This window comes from Nesoenas mayeri, assembly GCF_963082525.1.
Source record: "Nesoenas mayeri genome assembly, chromosome: W".
Lineage (NCBI taxonomy): Eukaryota > Metazoa > Chordata > Aves > Columbiformes > Columbidae > Nesoenas > Nesoenas mayeri.
The window spans coordinates 11558755-11574613 of NC_137553.1; the positions used below are offsets into that span (position 1 = coordinate 11558755).

The 15859-nt window shown below is 36.8% G+C and overlaps 1 protein-coding gene across 1 annotated transcript in view; it reads left to right on the forward strand.

Moving 5' to 3' along the window:
- Nucleotides 1–15859, forward strand: part of LOC308051389 (homer protein homolog 1-like) — a gene marked incomplete at both ends in the record, with an annotated part of 58413 nt that overhangs the window by 29500 nt on the left and 13054 nt on the right. The window contains one exon of the mRNA XM_080361817.1: nucleotides 10494–10650. Within this exon, the coding sequence (XP_080217943.1) occupies nucleotides 10494–10650 (157 nt within the window). The remainder of the gene's footprint in view (nucleotides 1–10493; nucleotides 10651–15859) is intronic.

Here is a 15859-nt window from a genome sequence, read left to right on the forward strand (position 1 = left end):
CTAGACAGAACTTAACCAAAACAGGATAGAACTGGAAAGGGTCTCCTCAGCTGGAAAACCCAATTCTCATTAAATATGAAGCATAATGCTAATGGCATGGAATATTCTCATTGATCAGTCTGGATGTCAATCAAGGTCTGTCGCATCTATGCTCCCCTTCCTAGCTGCCTCGCACCTGCAGAAAGCAAGCCCAGAAAGACCTTGGTTTCCCCAACAACAGCTAAGATATCATTAAGTTCTTACATTCCCTTCATTCCAACTCAAAAACACAGGAAAGTTACTTGAAGGAAAACATTAATTCTGTCCCTGGGTGTTATCTTCTTGTTCTCAAACTAAATCCAAATAACGACTGTGCTAGCTATGAAAAAGAAGAGTTTCTAACTACATGAAGAAAATTAACTTGATTTCAGTCATACCAGCATGACAACATATATGTGTGTGTTTGTTGCTTGTTTGTTAAAATTCCTATTTTTGTATTCAAGCACATTTTTATTATGAAATTTTGACTCATTACCTTAGTGAAAATGGACTTATGATGTTTATATATTAGATATTTTGTTGTCTAGATAGTTTACTATTTAATAAATAATGCTGCATGTAATAACAAAGAAAAAAGATCTTGCTGCTAGCTCATGTTTCTTCACTGAGTTTTCATTAAAATTTGTATGCAGAAATCTGTTTAGTAGATTTTTTCACTTTGTGTGTTACAACTACTCACTTCTACAAGCTTAAATATTTTAGATATGTTACAGTAAAGATACGTGAATCATGCTGAACTGTTACGTTGGCTTTAAAGAAAAGTTTTGACTTAATTTTTGTGGAATTTTGTAATTTGAATTTATACTGAAATCCTAGTATTTGGATGTTTTGTTTTGGTTTGTTTTTAATAATTCATATTTTTGAATGCTATTTAGCCTGATGATAGGATAATCTCATGTTGTGAGGAAACTCAGGAATTCTCTAATCCAAGGTCCTGCTCAGAGAAGGTCAGCTATGAGATCAGACCAGGCTGCTCTAAGATATATCCAGTTGGGTTTTGAAAACCTTCTAGAATGAAGACTGATAAAGCTAGGCTTTTTTAAAAGGTTTCTCTGTAACATAAAAGGCAATGTCTTCACATCACACAGTACTATAATGAACTGTGACATTTTAGGGCACACTGGAGGAACTCCAGTAAATTCAGTTACTCTGTTGAGAAAAGATTATTGAGGTATACTCAGAGAAGAAACTCAAAGGTGATATGTTCCCGCTGTCAGTGTAAGCAAATAACTGGTTAATATAGCAACTTAGAAGTAGATCTTGATTTCACCTCAACCAATACTTGTTTGATGCTGTGAAGGTCCTTGCTGTGTTGTTCGTCTGCCTCTTGTGCTCCACCAGCAAGAGCCTGGTGGTCTCAGGAAGAAGCACACAGAGAGAGATTGTTCTCCCCTCCCTCCCTAATTCTTACTGCTTCCCACACTACTGCACTTTTGTCTGAACTGCTGGGATTTAGCTCAACTAGGCTATCCTTCAAAATAAAAGTTCTTGCTAGGAAACTATTAATTTGAAAGAAAAATCTTACCTTGTATTTGTGTATTTTTTTTCATGTTTCTGATTTTCCTGATTGTGACAGTTTCTGAAAATTCTGTAGGGAATCTCTGTAATATGTAGTAAACCATTACATGGTTTTAAACCAGTATTGTGTCATACACAGCATAATACAGCTCATACTGTAACATTTTCATAAGATATCTCTAGTAATAGAAGGAGAGGTGGAGAGGACTCGTATCTGCTATTAGAAGAATGGTCATGGTGTATGTGTTGCTTATCATCTCTTTAAAATTAAGCAACTCTGCAACTGATAGAGCTAATTTTAATGGCTAGAGGAATGGATAAGAGCCAAAACTAAAAATAGCCTAACATTTAAGAGAGTAATATCACAATTTCCTTTGTGGACCTAAGGAAGTTTTAGTTTGGGGCATGTGAATTACCTACTTCCTGCTGTTTATTTAGTGAGAACTGCAAAGGATGATTCAGACAACGTGAGATGGGTGTTTGAAATTAGATTATATAAATACCATCCTCATGGACAAGTGAGCACTCTTCTAATATATCTGTCAAGTGTGTTCTTAGAAGAGGAATATAATCTTTATGTAATTTATATTAAAAAACATGCAACTTGTAACATGTAATTTTTTCCTCCTTTAAACAGATATATAAGATTTTTTTAAAAGCATAGTAAAAATTAAGGAAAAAAAAAAGAACTCTCTTGCTTAAGGAAGGAGCTTTCATTTTCTAAAAGAATATATCCATTGTGTTCAACCAATCCAAAATATGTATGACATTAAAAGATAGTGTGTTAATACTTCAGTAACTGTAAATATTGCCTCTGTAAATTGGGATATGTGATACTTAACACTAAATCAGATTCTGTGGGGTATGGGGTGTTTTTGTTGTTGTTGCATCCATTAATTCACAATCATTAATTTTGTTATGTATTTTCAGTAATACAGTTTTCTGAAATGTGTTATTCCTTTTAAGAGTCTACTATTAACAGACAGTGACTTTTTGTTGTCATCTTTAGGCACTGATGGAGGACTTATTCTCTTTATTCTAGATTTTCCTAGTAATTCAGTTGAATAATGAACTTTTTCTATTGTGCATTTTGATACCATGTGTGTATGCCTGTTTAAATTTGTGAGCAGTGTCTGTGAGGTTTCTTTTATGGGATGATTTGTACATATATGGTTTAGAATATTTGTCATTTTGTTAGTTCTAAGCTCAAACATGCAAGCATATTTTCAAGAAGAATTCAAATGACAGTTATAGGAGATCTTATGTAGACAGTTGACACCTCATGTTTTCTTCACTCATACTTCCATCTTTCAGTATATTTGTATTGTATTGTATTGTTGAGAGTCGTCATAGGAAGTCTTTCAACCATTAAGTAGGGATAAGCTGCAAACTGAACTTTCCTCAGACACCATGAAGGAGTCCAAGGTGTTCTCTGTAATACACCAAAGATCCCTCTGGGTAAATTTTGCTGAAGTTACGTCAGCATTTCCAACTACAACAATGTCTTTTGAAAGATTTTTTTGAAAACTGAGAAGTGTCGCTAGGATCAAAGAGAACAGACAGCAAAGAAATACAACAGGTCTCAATGCACAGTCATGCAGAAAAAAAACACAGTGAAAAATTTGAAGAGGAAATAGCCACTTCGTGCAATTGCTTTTTATTTTAAAATAATCTGTGGAAAGTCTTAATACTTTGAAAGCACAAATGGCATGCCTTATTTGGATTGAAAGCCTCAGTGCATACTTAAATATATTTTTCAGCCACCCATTTAAAAAAAATATATTCTACAGAAACAGAAAGCCAATAACATCTGAACTTACCAGGGGTAAAACAACACATAGCTATTCATCCCCCAAGTCTCAAGTTAATTTTTTAGCAGTCATGACCCTTGAAAAGTGAAGCCTTTTGTGAAAAGCAGAGGGGATGTTTTGCAGGACAAATATGAACATATTTTTCACAAAGTCTGATTGCTCAAACTTCACTGTCCCATCCTGGTTTGTTAGGGAATTTGATGCGTGAAAGTATCTCATGACTAAGATTGCTCATATCTTCAGTTTGGGATTAATTCTTGATGGTGAGTGGGTGACTATATAGCACTACTAGATAGTTTCTTCTGAAAGATATCTGTGTTTTTTACCTTGTCTGTCCACTTTATTCTCTTTAAAAGAAAGGATATATGTTAAGTTTTATAGGCAGCGGAGCCAAACCGAGTGGAGTACTTGAGGAATGCATTTTTTAAAAATGAGAGAAAAAAGATAAAACAAAAAGTCTCTAACCTCTAACCAAGTACATTTTAGTGAAGCTGAAGCTCCATTGATACCAATTTAGTCCTTCTTTTATTGATACCAAGAAGTTACTTGCTGTCTGTGTTGTCTCTGGTGTAGTGGTGGATAATGAGACATAGACTTCTCATATGAGAGATATATATAGATTTTAGAACTATCTATATGCTGTGTGATTATGGTATCACTGCCATCTGGAATGCCTAATGGTAAGCATACATGTATGATGACAACATTAATGACTAAAAAGTAACTATTCTTGAAACAGTGTAGAACTAATGTCCTCATTGCGTGCACTGTGACCCTGGGGATGGCTGAGCTGAACCCCTGAGTGATGCCCAATTACATCAAATAACTTTAAGTTGGCGCTGTAAGTCCGATACTGCTCAACAGCCAGTCTGGCATAATGTTGAATTCACACAATTGGATACACGAATAGTGAGGGGCAGCTGTGACCATTGAATTTACACACTTGCATAGATTCACAAATAGTATAATATATACTATATGATACTATAAGTCTGAGTGCATTCAATGAGAAATTCTCATGGCTAGATCCACAATGAGGTTTATTAAAGCAACAGGTACAAGTTCTTTTAGATTGCCCTTGATAAAATACACTGTCTGCAAAAATAGACTTTAGTTGTAAAAAACATGTTAGTTGCAAGAAATAAGTATTGATACCAAATATATATAAATTCTAAGATGACTATATGTTTTGGTATTATAATGAGCAAAGTTCATCCATAGGACAAATTTCTTCCTGTGGCCAGGAAGGCCAATGGCATCCTGGGGTGTATTAGAAGGGGAGTGGTTAGTAGATCGAGAGAGGTCCTCCTTCCCCTCTACTCCGCCCTGGTGAGACCACATCTGGAATATTGTGTCCAGTTCTGGGCCCCTCAGTTCAAGAAGGACAGGGAACTGCTGGAGAGGGTCCAGCGTAGGGCAACAAAGATGATTAAGGGAGTGGAGCATCTCCCTTATGAAGAAAGGCTGAGGGAGCTGGGTCTCTTTAGTTTGGAGAAGAGGAGACTGAGGGGTGACCTTATTAATGTTTATAAATATATAAAGGGTGAGTGGCACGAGGATGGAGCCAGGCTCTTCTCGGTGGCAAACAATGATAGGACAAGGGGTAATGGGATCAAGCTGGAACACAAGAGCTTCCACTTAAATTTGAGAAAAAACTTCTTCTCAGTAAGAGTGACAGAGCACTGGAACAGGCTGCCCAGGGAGGTTGTGGAGTCTCCTTCTCTGGAGACATTCAAAACCCGCCTGGACATGTTCCTGTGCGACCTCACCTAGGCGTTCCTGCTCCAGCAGGGGGATTGGACTAGATGATCTTTTGAGGTCCCTTCCAATCCCAAACATACTGTGATACTGTGAATATTTCACAGTGACACCAAACAGTGTGTTTTTATTGTTTTTGTTTGTTTGTTTCATTTATTTGTTTGTTTATTTTGGTTTGGTTTTGTGGTTTGGTTTTTGTTTGTTTGGGTTGGTTTTGTTTTGTTTAGTTGGTTTTTTATCAGCTCTTAAGCTGTTTGGCAAATTAAGGAAGCTGGAGCTAGACAAAGGTGCTGAAATAAAATGTCTGGGATGACTAGGACTCTGTTCTCTCAAGTAAATAATGATGAAACATTACTAGTGGTCCATTCATTGTGAAGAATTTCAATTATAGGATTGTTGCCTTTGCAGATTTTACTCTGTGGCACTGTGATATAATGATGCTCTCTCTTCCTGTCACAAAATGCAAAAGGTTCCATTTCAAAATTAGAGTAGTGGAAACCATTCTTCTGGGAGACTGCAACCACAATGGAAATTAGAAAGTAATTTTATTTAAACAACATGGCTCAGCAACAACAACAACAACAAAACACAAAAAAACCCACAACTACTTGCTTGTAGTAAGTTATCCAGCTCTCTAGTTTGCTAAAGGAAAAATAAAATAAAAGGGTTTTTTTTTCCTTCACTATGGTAAGAATAGGTATAGAAATAAGATAAGGGTTTGTTGTTTGAAGCTAAATGCTTTTTTATGTAGGCAAATAATTCAGATTAAATTGACCTGAATTTTAGGAAGCTAGCTAAAAATTTCCTTCATAGACAAATTGTGATCTGATCACTGTGTATGACTGAGATTTAACATGTTCACTTTATTTAGGAAATATTCTGAAATTTATAACTAATGTAATTACATGACAACACTGATTGTATAGCACCTTCTTTCTGTACTCTAGAAATCTTGGTATTCTTATTTCATTCCACTTTAGCACTTAAGAAATCATTTGGCTGGGTTTAATGTTCAGCACAGAGGGAAGCTCAGGAATGTTGAATTTTAAACATCTTCACATCATGCTGTTTGCCCCACCCTTTTCCTAGTCTAGGTGCCTTATCAGGGAAAGTGTACTATAGCTCACAATGTTAGAAAACAAACATGCTCTAACGGCGCCGTGTCACTTAGGCATAGCCTCGTGAAAGGATGGAAGCTCAGTATCTGTTCTGCTGTCTGTGAAATTGCAACTAGCAAAATTCATGTGCAGTTTCATACTCTTGGTGTCCCTGTTGGGTTTGTGATGAATTCTGTAAACTGGAGGGGAGAGAAGCAGGGAGCAAAGCTTTATGTTCGTCTTTGAAACTTTTGCTTTAAGTGTTGAATTGGGAAGAACTGGTCTATAACTTTGTTTTTTGTTTTTTTTTTTTGACTTCCAGCTGTCTTATGAGTCAAATCATAGAATCATTTAGGTTGGAAAAGACCTTTAAGATCACTGAGTTCAACTGCAAATCATCTTCCCTATGCATTATTCTGAAAAGAAGCTGAAAGAAACCTAAGATCACTTAGATCCCACAAGTCTAGATGGAGTAAATAAGAACTATCAACTGGCAGTGAATTAAGGGAAGGTGCTGTGTTGTTTTTTTTTTTCTTAAAGAAAGTGTTTTTTACAATAGGGGAAATATTTAGGTGGTAGATCTAAATAGAATATAGTCACTGATTTGCATTGCATAGTGGTCTACCATATAGTGGAAAGAGTCTGTACCATTACTCAACCTCTTTGGTCAGCTTCATCCATCAAGTCTCAAAAGATTTTGACCCTGGCCCAGTGAGCTGATGATCAAAGCATAGGACAAAGAGATGCCTAATAACAGGACTGTCTGTAACAGAACTGGAAAGGCAACTCTTCTGCCCACAGGCTGCATGTGTCCTTTGGATGATTCGGAATCCCAAGAGCATGGTCAAACTGAAAGGCTAAATGCAAGTGGAAGATCATATATGAAACACCTTGAAAGAGAAATCCATAATAGCTCCATAAGCACCCCTCTTCCCAAATTTGCAGAAAAAGCTTCTGCATTTCTATAATCTTCTACGCTGACATAGGAATTGGGAGTTCAAGCATATTGTAGCTCCAAGTTGAGCAAAGGGGTGTGCAAAACAAAACACTCTATCCTGGAGTGGGATAAACCTTCAACATTTGTAGAAAATGATAGAATCAGAAAAGTCATGTTCTCACCTGCTGTTTTCAGCCATTCTCACTTTCCAGTAGGGGTGTGCGGCTTTGTTATTAGTTACCTCATTTTAAAGACTATGTGCTTCAAGGGCCTCCTTCATCTTTTAGGCTATGACCAAATTTGTCATTTAAGTTGTGTATTCCAATCTAAAGAGCTGATTCACAACTATGATTCCCTTGTTTTATGCTGATGTAACTTCATTGAGATCATGTAGCTATTCCTTATCCTGAAGGGAAAACCAGATCTTTCACACTCCATTAATGTTTCTACTTCCCTACTCAGGGGAGCTATCTTCCTTTGCTAAAAATTCTTTTGAATACTCTGATTAAGGATAAGGATCCCTTTGAATATTAATTAGTTTTTCATTGGCCTCACTCAAAATATTTAACTCAAAGCAATTTCCTGGTAATTTTCTCTTGATAATAACTTTGAGAGGACTTACTTTTTTTTAATAAATTCCAATTTATCAACTAAAACTTCCTTTTGCATGTGTCCAGTTAATCACAACTACAAATAAAAAGACAATAAGCAGTAGCTGTAAAGAGGCATTTTTGTTTTGTTTCTTAAGTTTGCTGGTCCTTTACTTAAATTATTTATACTGTAGACAACTGTGTCCCTCATGCACATAAATTCAGTGTCTTTTGAATTGTTGAATCTACTAGACCTGTACAAGCAGGCAGCTTTGTATGAAGATTAAAATGGCAGAACAACTCAAGACATTTCTTTGTTACCTCTTCCTGGAATGGAAGATGACCTGACAGCTATGTGCTCCACTGCTCGCTCTTCAGCTTCCCACTCACTCCAGGACTCCTAATTAGGTATAATTAAATGACAAAACCCCTTTTTGTTTCCAATTTTGCTTTGAATGTTCAAGAGAGAGGGAGAGAGACTGAAGAAATTTCAGTCTTTGAACCAGGGTAGCCATAGCAGTAGCATAAAATATATGTTTCATATTTAATGCTGACATTTCAGTATACAGGCAATAAGTTCAGAGCTCCCGAGTGTTTTCTTGGCAGGGTAATAAGGCACTGGGCAAAGATGAAACACCACAAATTCCCTTCGCATTATTACTTAGCACTAGCTAAGAGTCTGTCTTCTGGGATCTTCATGGCTTATAAGTTTACCTTGCATCATTGTAGGTACATAAATTATTGCATTGCAAAAAAAAATCCATTCACTACCCTTTTTGCATCTTAAATTAGGATGTCAAGTGACCAAGCAGTTCTCATCCTGTAACTGTCCTGGATACAAAGCTTTTTACCCGCTGCATTACATCAATATAAAATAGTTTTTCTGTGAGGAAAAATGAGTAGTAAGGCACATTCTGTAAACATGTATACATGTCACGCACACACAGCTACTAGTCCTGCCATAGCAGGACTACTAAATGGGATTACTCGCTTGCATGATGTTGCTGGTGTGGATATTTGTTTGCTGGATCAGAACATCAAGAAGGAATTGTGAATATGATAAAGAACTAGGGTTTTTTTAGCATTTTTAAATGGAATTTTTTGATCTGCTGTGCTACTATAAATGAAAAGTAAATCTGATCAGAGAAACAAGAAGAGTAGACATTGTTACAAAATTTATTTCTCATCTTCTTTCATGTGTGAGTCAGTGTTCCTTGATGAAAAAAGGATTATTGTTTTTTTTAGTTTAGTGATTTAAGATTTAAAATTTCCGGTGGTGAACGTCTTATTATTTGAATAGATCATGAAATGCTAAAGCAATTTGAAAGAACCCATATTCCTCTTCTGAAGGAACCTGTATTCCTGTTCAAGGGGACAAAATGGTGTATTTAGAAGGAAATACTGGAATGTGGAAGAATCAGACATCTCATTTTAGTGAAACAGCAGATGTGATCTGAATGGGTAATGAATGTTCCTCGGTGACTGCTTGGCTTAGAATACCTAAGGAGCTTTTATAGGAATCATAATATTTTTGAAATATGCTTTTATGGGATGGGCTGTGCATATGCATGAAGTGGGTGAAAGGAACTTGGTGACAGAATATTTAATTGTTCATATGTACAGAGTTCAAATAAACCTATAAACTTACATGCAAAATAATAATTATAATTTATAATTAAATTAAGCATATTAAATATATTTATTATAATAAATAATTATTTTTAATTCACCATAAGCGTATATACAAAATCATTTTGACCAGAGTTACAGATCATTGATTTTCAATGATGCCTTTAATAGTAAGCTAATTAGACAAAATAATTACCTTCCGCATGTATTTTCCCTATAGGTGTGCACCCCAAATGCTGTTGACATTATACAAGTAAAAACATTAATGACCTATTTTCATACTTTTACATTCACCTGATGTGTCTGAGATGTTTTTCCTTTGCATACTCAGTGCAAGGATAGGGTCTGTGGATGATGGCAGACTAATTATCTGTGAAGAATAAAGCCCTGTGTTTCCTCAGAGAATAACTAAACTGTAGGGAAGGATTGTTCCTCCATAAGCTACGTCAAGAGACCCCAACATCAGCTGCTTCTTTGCAAGAAAGCAATAATATCTCTATGCTCCTTGATCTTTGGTCTCTGCTGATATTATTGAAGAAAGGCACATTAACAGTATTATGGTGTTGAAATTCAAGGTTTTTGAATTTGTAAGTAGAAATTAAATGTGGTATTTAATAAAGTATTTTTCAGACATAGAAGATTTGCATTAGGACAACTAAACTGTAATTCCAAGGCACTAGATTAGCTCTCTTTAATCAAGCTGGTGACAAACCTTTTTTTAACAATATATTTCATAAAGTAGTAGATTAAAAAAGCACTTACTCTCAATACATATATATTAAAATGGTGACTAGTAATATACATATTCTAGAATTACACACTCTTGCTTTTGGAAAGCTGCTATAGATTTCATCGTCCTTAACATTTTATTTTAAAAAGTACCTGGTTGAACTGAGAAGGTAGAGGTTGTTTTCCAATAATGATATATCTATATTAAAAAAATCTGTTGATTAATATTTTCAGAATTTAAAGTTTTGATGATTTGAATGCTTAGATTCTCATTTGGACATTCAGTCATAGGATTTTTGCACAGTTCTATTTCTCCTGGATATTTGAATGAAAAAAAAAAAGAGAAAAAAAGAGGGCTCTGACCATTCTCATTCTATCTGTGCAGTTCGACAATCAGCAAGCACTGGGAAGCAGAAATGGCCATGCTCAAGGGTAATAATGCTAAACTCACAGCAGCCCTGCTGGAGTCCACTGCCAATGTAAAACAATGGAAGCAACAGCTTGCTGCATATCAGGAGGAAGCAGAACGTCTTCATAAGCGGGTAAGTCGAGACAAATGGCCAGGATCCTAGAGATGGAAGGACTGGTAACTGTATTCACTCATTTTGAAGTAAAATAAGCTTATTGTTGGGGCTTTAGGTTAATCTTTGAGACAGAAATTAATGACTTTAAAGCACACAGGGTTCTTCAGTTGGGAAATTCTTTCTTTTGTAGCAGCTCCTTTTCTGCAGATGGTTTTGTTGCAGGAAGAGTTATCTAACCTGTGATATTCAGGACATGTCTGACAACTTTCATTCTTCATTTTCTGCCAGCTGCATCACATCTGTTTTAGGATCTTCTCCATAGCATTACACTTTAGTCCCTCTTGCATTTAAGCCCGTAGAAACTTGACATCAGATATGTAAGTTAAAGGAACGATGTTGTAATTTCCACATATAACAAAAACCAACAGCTTCCTTTCATTCTTGCATCTAAAGAAAATGAATGTAGAATCAAGCTCATTATACACAGAGATCTGCCTCTGCTTTCATACAGGAGGGAAACAGTTACGTTCCATTCACTGTACATTTTGTTTGCAGAGGTCATTTGGCAAAACAGAAATTAGAGTACAATGGGGGCAGAAATCACAGAATATCTGAGATTGGAAGGCACCTCTGGAGATCATATAGTCCAATCCACCTGTTAAAGCAGGTACACCTAGAGCAGTTTGCATCGGATTGCGTCCGATGGTTTTTGAATATCTCCAGAGAAGGAGACCCCACAGTCTCTCTGGGCAGCCAGGCAGCCTGTTCCAGTGCTTTGTCACCCTCAAAGAAGTTTTTCCTCATATTCAGATGGAACCTCCTATGTTTCAGTCTGTGCCTGTTGTCCCTTATCTTGTCATTGGGCACCACTGAAAAGAGTCTGGCCCCATCCTCTTGATGGTTGTCCCCTTGACCCTTAAGACATTTATAAATACTGATAAGATCTCCTCTCAGCCTTCTCTTCTCCAGGCTGAACAGACCAAGTTCTCTCAGCCTTCCCTTGTAAGAAAGATGCTTCAGTCCCCTAATCATCTTTGTAGCCCTCTGCTGCACTCTCTCCAGTAGTTCCTTGTCTTTCTTGAACTGGGGAGCCCAGAACTGGACACAGTACTCCAGATGTGGCCTCACCAGGGCAGAGTAGAGGGGCAGGAAAACATCCCTCAACCCACTGGCCACGCTCTTCCTAATGCACCTCAGGATGCCATTGGCCTTCTTGGCCACAAGGGCATATTGCTGACTCATGGTTAACTTCTTGTCCACCAGGACTCCCAGGTCCTTCTCCACATATCTGCTTTACAGCAGGTCAACCTCTAACCTGTACTGGTACATGGGGTTATTTCTCCCTAGGTGCAGGACCCTACATTTGCCTTTGTTGAACGTCATTAGTTTCTTCTCTGCCCAACTATGTAGCCTGTCCAGGTCTTACAGAATGGCAGCACAGCCTTCTGGTGTGTCAGCCCTTCCGCACCTAGTTTGGTATCATCAGCAAACTTACTGAGGGTGCACTCTGTCCCTTCATTCAGGTCACTGATGAATAGGTTGAATAAGACCAGACCCAGTACTGACCCCTGGGGAACACCACTAGCTACAGGCCTCCAACTAGACCCTGTGCCACTGATCACGACCTTCGGCCACTCAGCCAGTTCTCAATCCATCTCACTGTCCACTCATCTAACCCACACTTCCTGAGCTTACCTATTAGGATGTTATGGGTGACAGTGTCAAAAGCCTTGCTGAAGTCAAGGTACACAGCATCCGCTCCTCTCCCCTCATCTACCCAGCCAATCATGCCATCATAGAAGGTGATTGGATTGGTCAAGCATGATTTCCCTTTGTTGAATCCATGTTAACTACCCTGATGATCTGCTTTTCCTCCGCATGCTTAGAGATGACATCCAGCATGAGTTGTTCCATCACCTTTCCAGGGATGGAGGTGAGGCTGACTGGCTTGTATTAGGTTGGTGCAAAAGGAATTGTGGTTTTTGCATTGTTGAAATTTGCTGTTTGATATTGGAATACATTCTTAAATAAATGTGCTTATGTTACACATAATTTTAATGTGCTTTTCTCACTTTATGTTTTTTTGCTACTGACTTATTACTTGCTGTTTATTTTATATTTATTTTAGACTATGGAAATGATGTTAGACAAAAAGCAAAGTCGAGCAATTTTCTTATTCGGGTTCAAAATGGGTCATAAAGTAGCGGAGACACCTCGCAATGTCAACAATGCATTTGGCCCAGGAACTGCTAACAGTGCAGTGGTGGTTCAAGAAGTTTCACAAAGGAGATGAAATTGACAATGACCTATTGAGAGCAATCATCGAAGTTGATGAGAAGTTGCCAAAGAACTCAACCTTATTTGTTCTACAGTCGTTCAGCATTGGAAGCAAATTGGAAAGGGGAAAAATCTTGATAAGTGGGTGCCTCATGAGCTGACTGATAATCAAAAAAATCATCGTTTTGAAGTGTCATCTTCTATCATTCTACACAACAACAACGAACCATTTCTTCATCAGATTGTGACATGCGATGAAAAGTGGATTTTATATGACAACCGACAACAACCAGCTCAGTGGTTCGACCAAGAAGAACCTCCAAAGCACTTCTCAAAGTCAAATTTGTATCCAAAAAAGGTCATGGTCACTGTTTGGTGGTCTGCTGCTGGTCTGATCTGCTACAGCTTTCTAAATCCTGGTGAAATCATTACATCTGAGAAGTATACTCAGCAAATTGATGAGATGCGCTGAAAACTGCAATGCCCGGAGTCAGCATTGGTCAACAGAAAGGGCCCAATTCTTCTCCACAAAAACACCTAACCACAGGTTGCACAACCAACTCTTCAGAAGTTGAATGAATTGGGCTACAAAGTTTTGCCTCATCTGCCATATTCACCTGACCTCTTGCCAACTGACTACCACTTCTTCAAGCATCTTGACAACTTTTTGCATGTAAAAGGCTTCCACAACCAGCAGGATGCAGAAAATGCTTTCAAAGAGTTTGTCAAATCCCAAAGCACGGATTTTTACACTACAAGAATAAACTAACTTATTTCTCATTGGCAAAAATCTGTTGCTTGTAACAGTTCCTATTTTGTTTAATAAAGATGTTTTATAGCCTAGTTATAATGATTTAAAATTCATGGTCCAAAACCACAATTACTTTTGCGCCTAACCTAACAGAGCTCTCAACCTTCTCTAATCTGCCCAGAAGCAGTTTAACAACAATGATTTCCTGAAAATGGATTTGGGGAGCACTCCAACACACCTTGCATAGCTTTTAGAAGTCAAAGTGAGTTCATGAATTTAGAACAGCTCAGTAACAGAAAGAAAAACCCTGAAGCGAGCTACTTCAGACAAATGGAATAGCATTTGTACTAACATTAATCCTGATATCGTATAAAGGAAAGGATTGTATGGTGATAAAAATTATGGAAAGTAACCCAAAGTTTCATCTTTGTTATTTAAAAAAAATGAAAATTATACATTTTTCTTGCATGCTAACTCCTAAAATAAATCATCCTATGACACTAGGCACTAATGCACAGTAATAACACCAGTGCATAATAAAGGAGCTGCAGTCCTTGAAGAACATTCAGTTGCAGGAAAAGAAATCTGAGATAACAAGAGATGATGGCAAGTGATCAAGCTCTTGGGTATTCCTGATAGAATAGAAAGTTAAACTCCTGAATTCTTGCTTATTACTTTACCAGGATATCCAAGGAAATAAGTTAAAAATATCTTATTATGTTCTGATTCTTTCATTCAGTTAATTAAATGAGGACATCTTATGTAGTCATCAAAAACACCTGACAAATAATGGACCCTAATTTCACTCCTGTTAAAAGAAATTTTAAAGTAGATATTAAAAAAATGCATGAACGTACTGAAATAAAACCATGGTGATTTTACTGGGTTATTTCTGTGCTACTTAAAGAAAACAAGAATCTATAAAAGCAATTATTAAAGTCCACAAGAAGTATGGGATTTCATTTAAGTCATCTGCTCAGATTGTCCAAAAAATTTCTGTAGAAAATCTTTGCAGACCCCTTAGCAGTCACTTCCATGTTTCCACCAGCTGCATTAATAACTGAATAACCAAAACTCAATTTCAAACATGCAGATGTGTGATAAAGTTTCTTGCTGAATCAGAGCCCATATTGTGGGCTTCTTACTTGCTGAGAAGTCAGTGCTTATTAAACAACTTATTAGCGCCATTGTAGGTCTACTGTGAGTAACTGTTTGGTTTTATATGACCAAGGAAGGATATTTTCTAAAAGTGGAAATATGAAATAAAGTGACAGAAAGTGTGGTAACAAGAAATTTATTAATGGACTTTTGATCAAAAAAATTATTGGCAAAGGACCTTTTTTTTATGTGATGCCTACCTCTTGTCATCCTTCCTTTAAGACTGAGCCCCTCCTACCACAATTGAACAATGCAAACTTATATTTAAATTTGGTTTGATTGATTAAAGAAAAAAGTTATACAAGTATAATTTCCTTCTTAAGATGTTGTAATTAGCATGTGGGTAGATAGTAGCTTGATACCATTTGTTTAATAAAGAAAATAGATGAGCATTTTACAGGGTAAATATGGTTAGTTTGGCAATTCAATCAAAACAGGTAATCAAAAATGGTAATCAACATTACCATTTTGCTTGTATTTGTCTATGCATTTAATTGAAACAAGTGTGTGTGATGATAGACCAATCCTGAGTGCACAAAAAATGGACAACTAAGTCCATATTTTTACATATGCAGTCCTTTCATCTAGAATTGCAAGCAAATTCTCATTGCACTAAAAACTCCGCAAAAGGCAAAAAAGAGGGCAGTTCTTGCCCAGTTGAGGTCATAAGGTTAACTATTGACCAGATATTAAAGAGAGATGTTCTGGGGAATATTAAGGTTTTCTACAACACAGTAAGATCTGGAAAAGCTAATTGTTCTAACTGTGACAGTCAAGTTTTTAGAAGACGTGGGAATATAGTGACTTTGGTTTTTTTTTATTTTTGAAATTACAATCTTGCCTTAAAAAGAGTTTATATTTTAGAGAAGGCTGTAATTATCTGCATGAGGTCTGTTATCCTTCTTACAGTGGAACTGGTTTCTAATAAAAGGAAATCCAGAGTAATATTTTAAAAATCCTTAAGATAAACCATTGCAGAGGCTGATCACCTTCTTTGCATGAAATTAGGGGATACCAAAGAAACAATATGAGCATTTTATT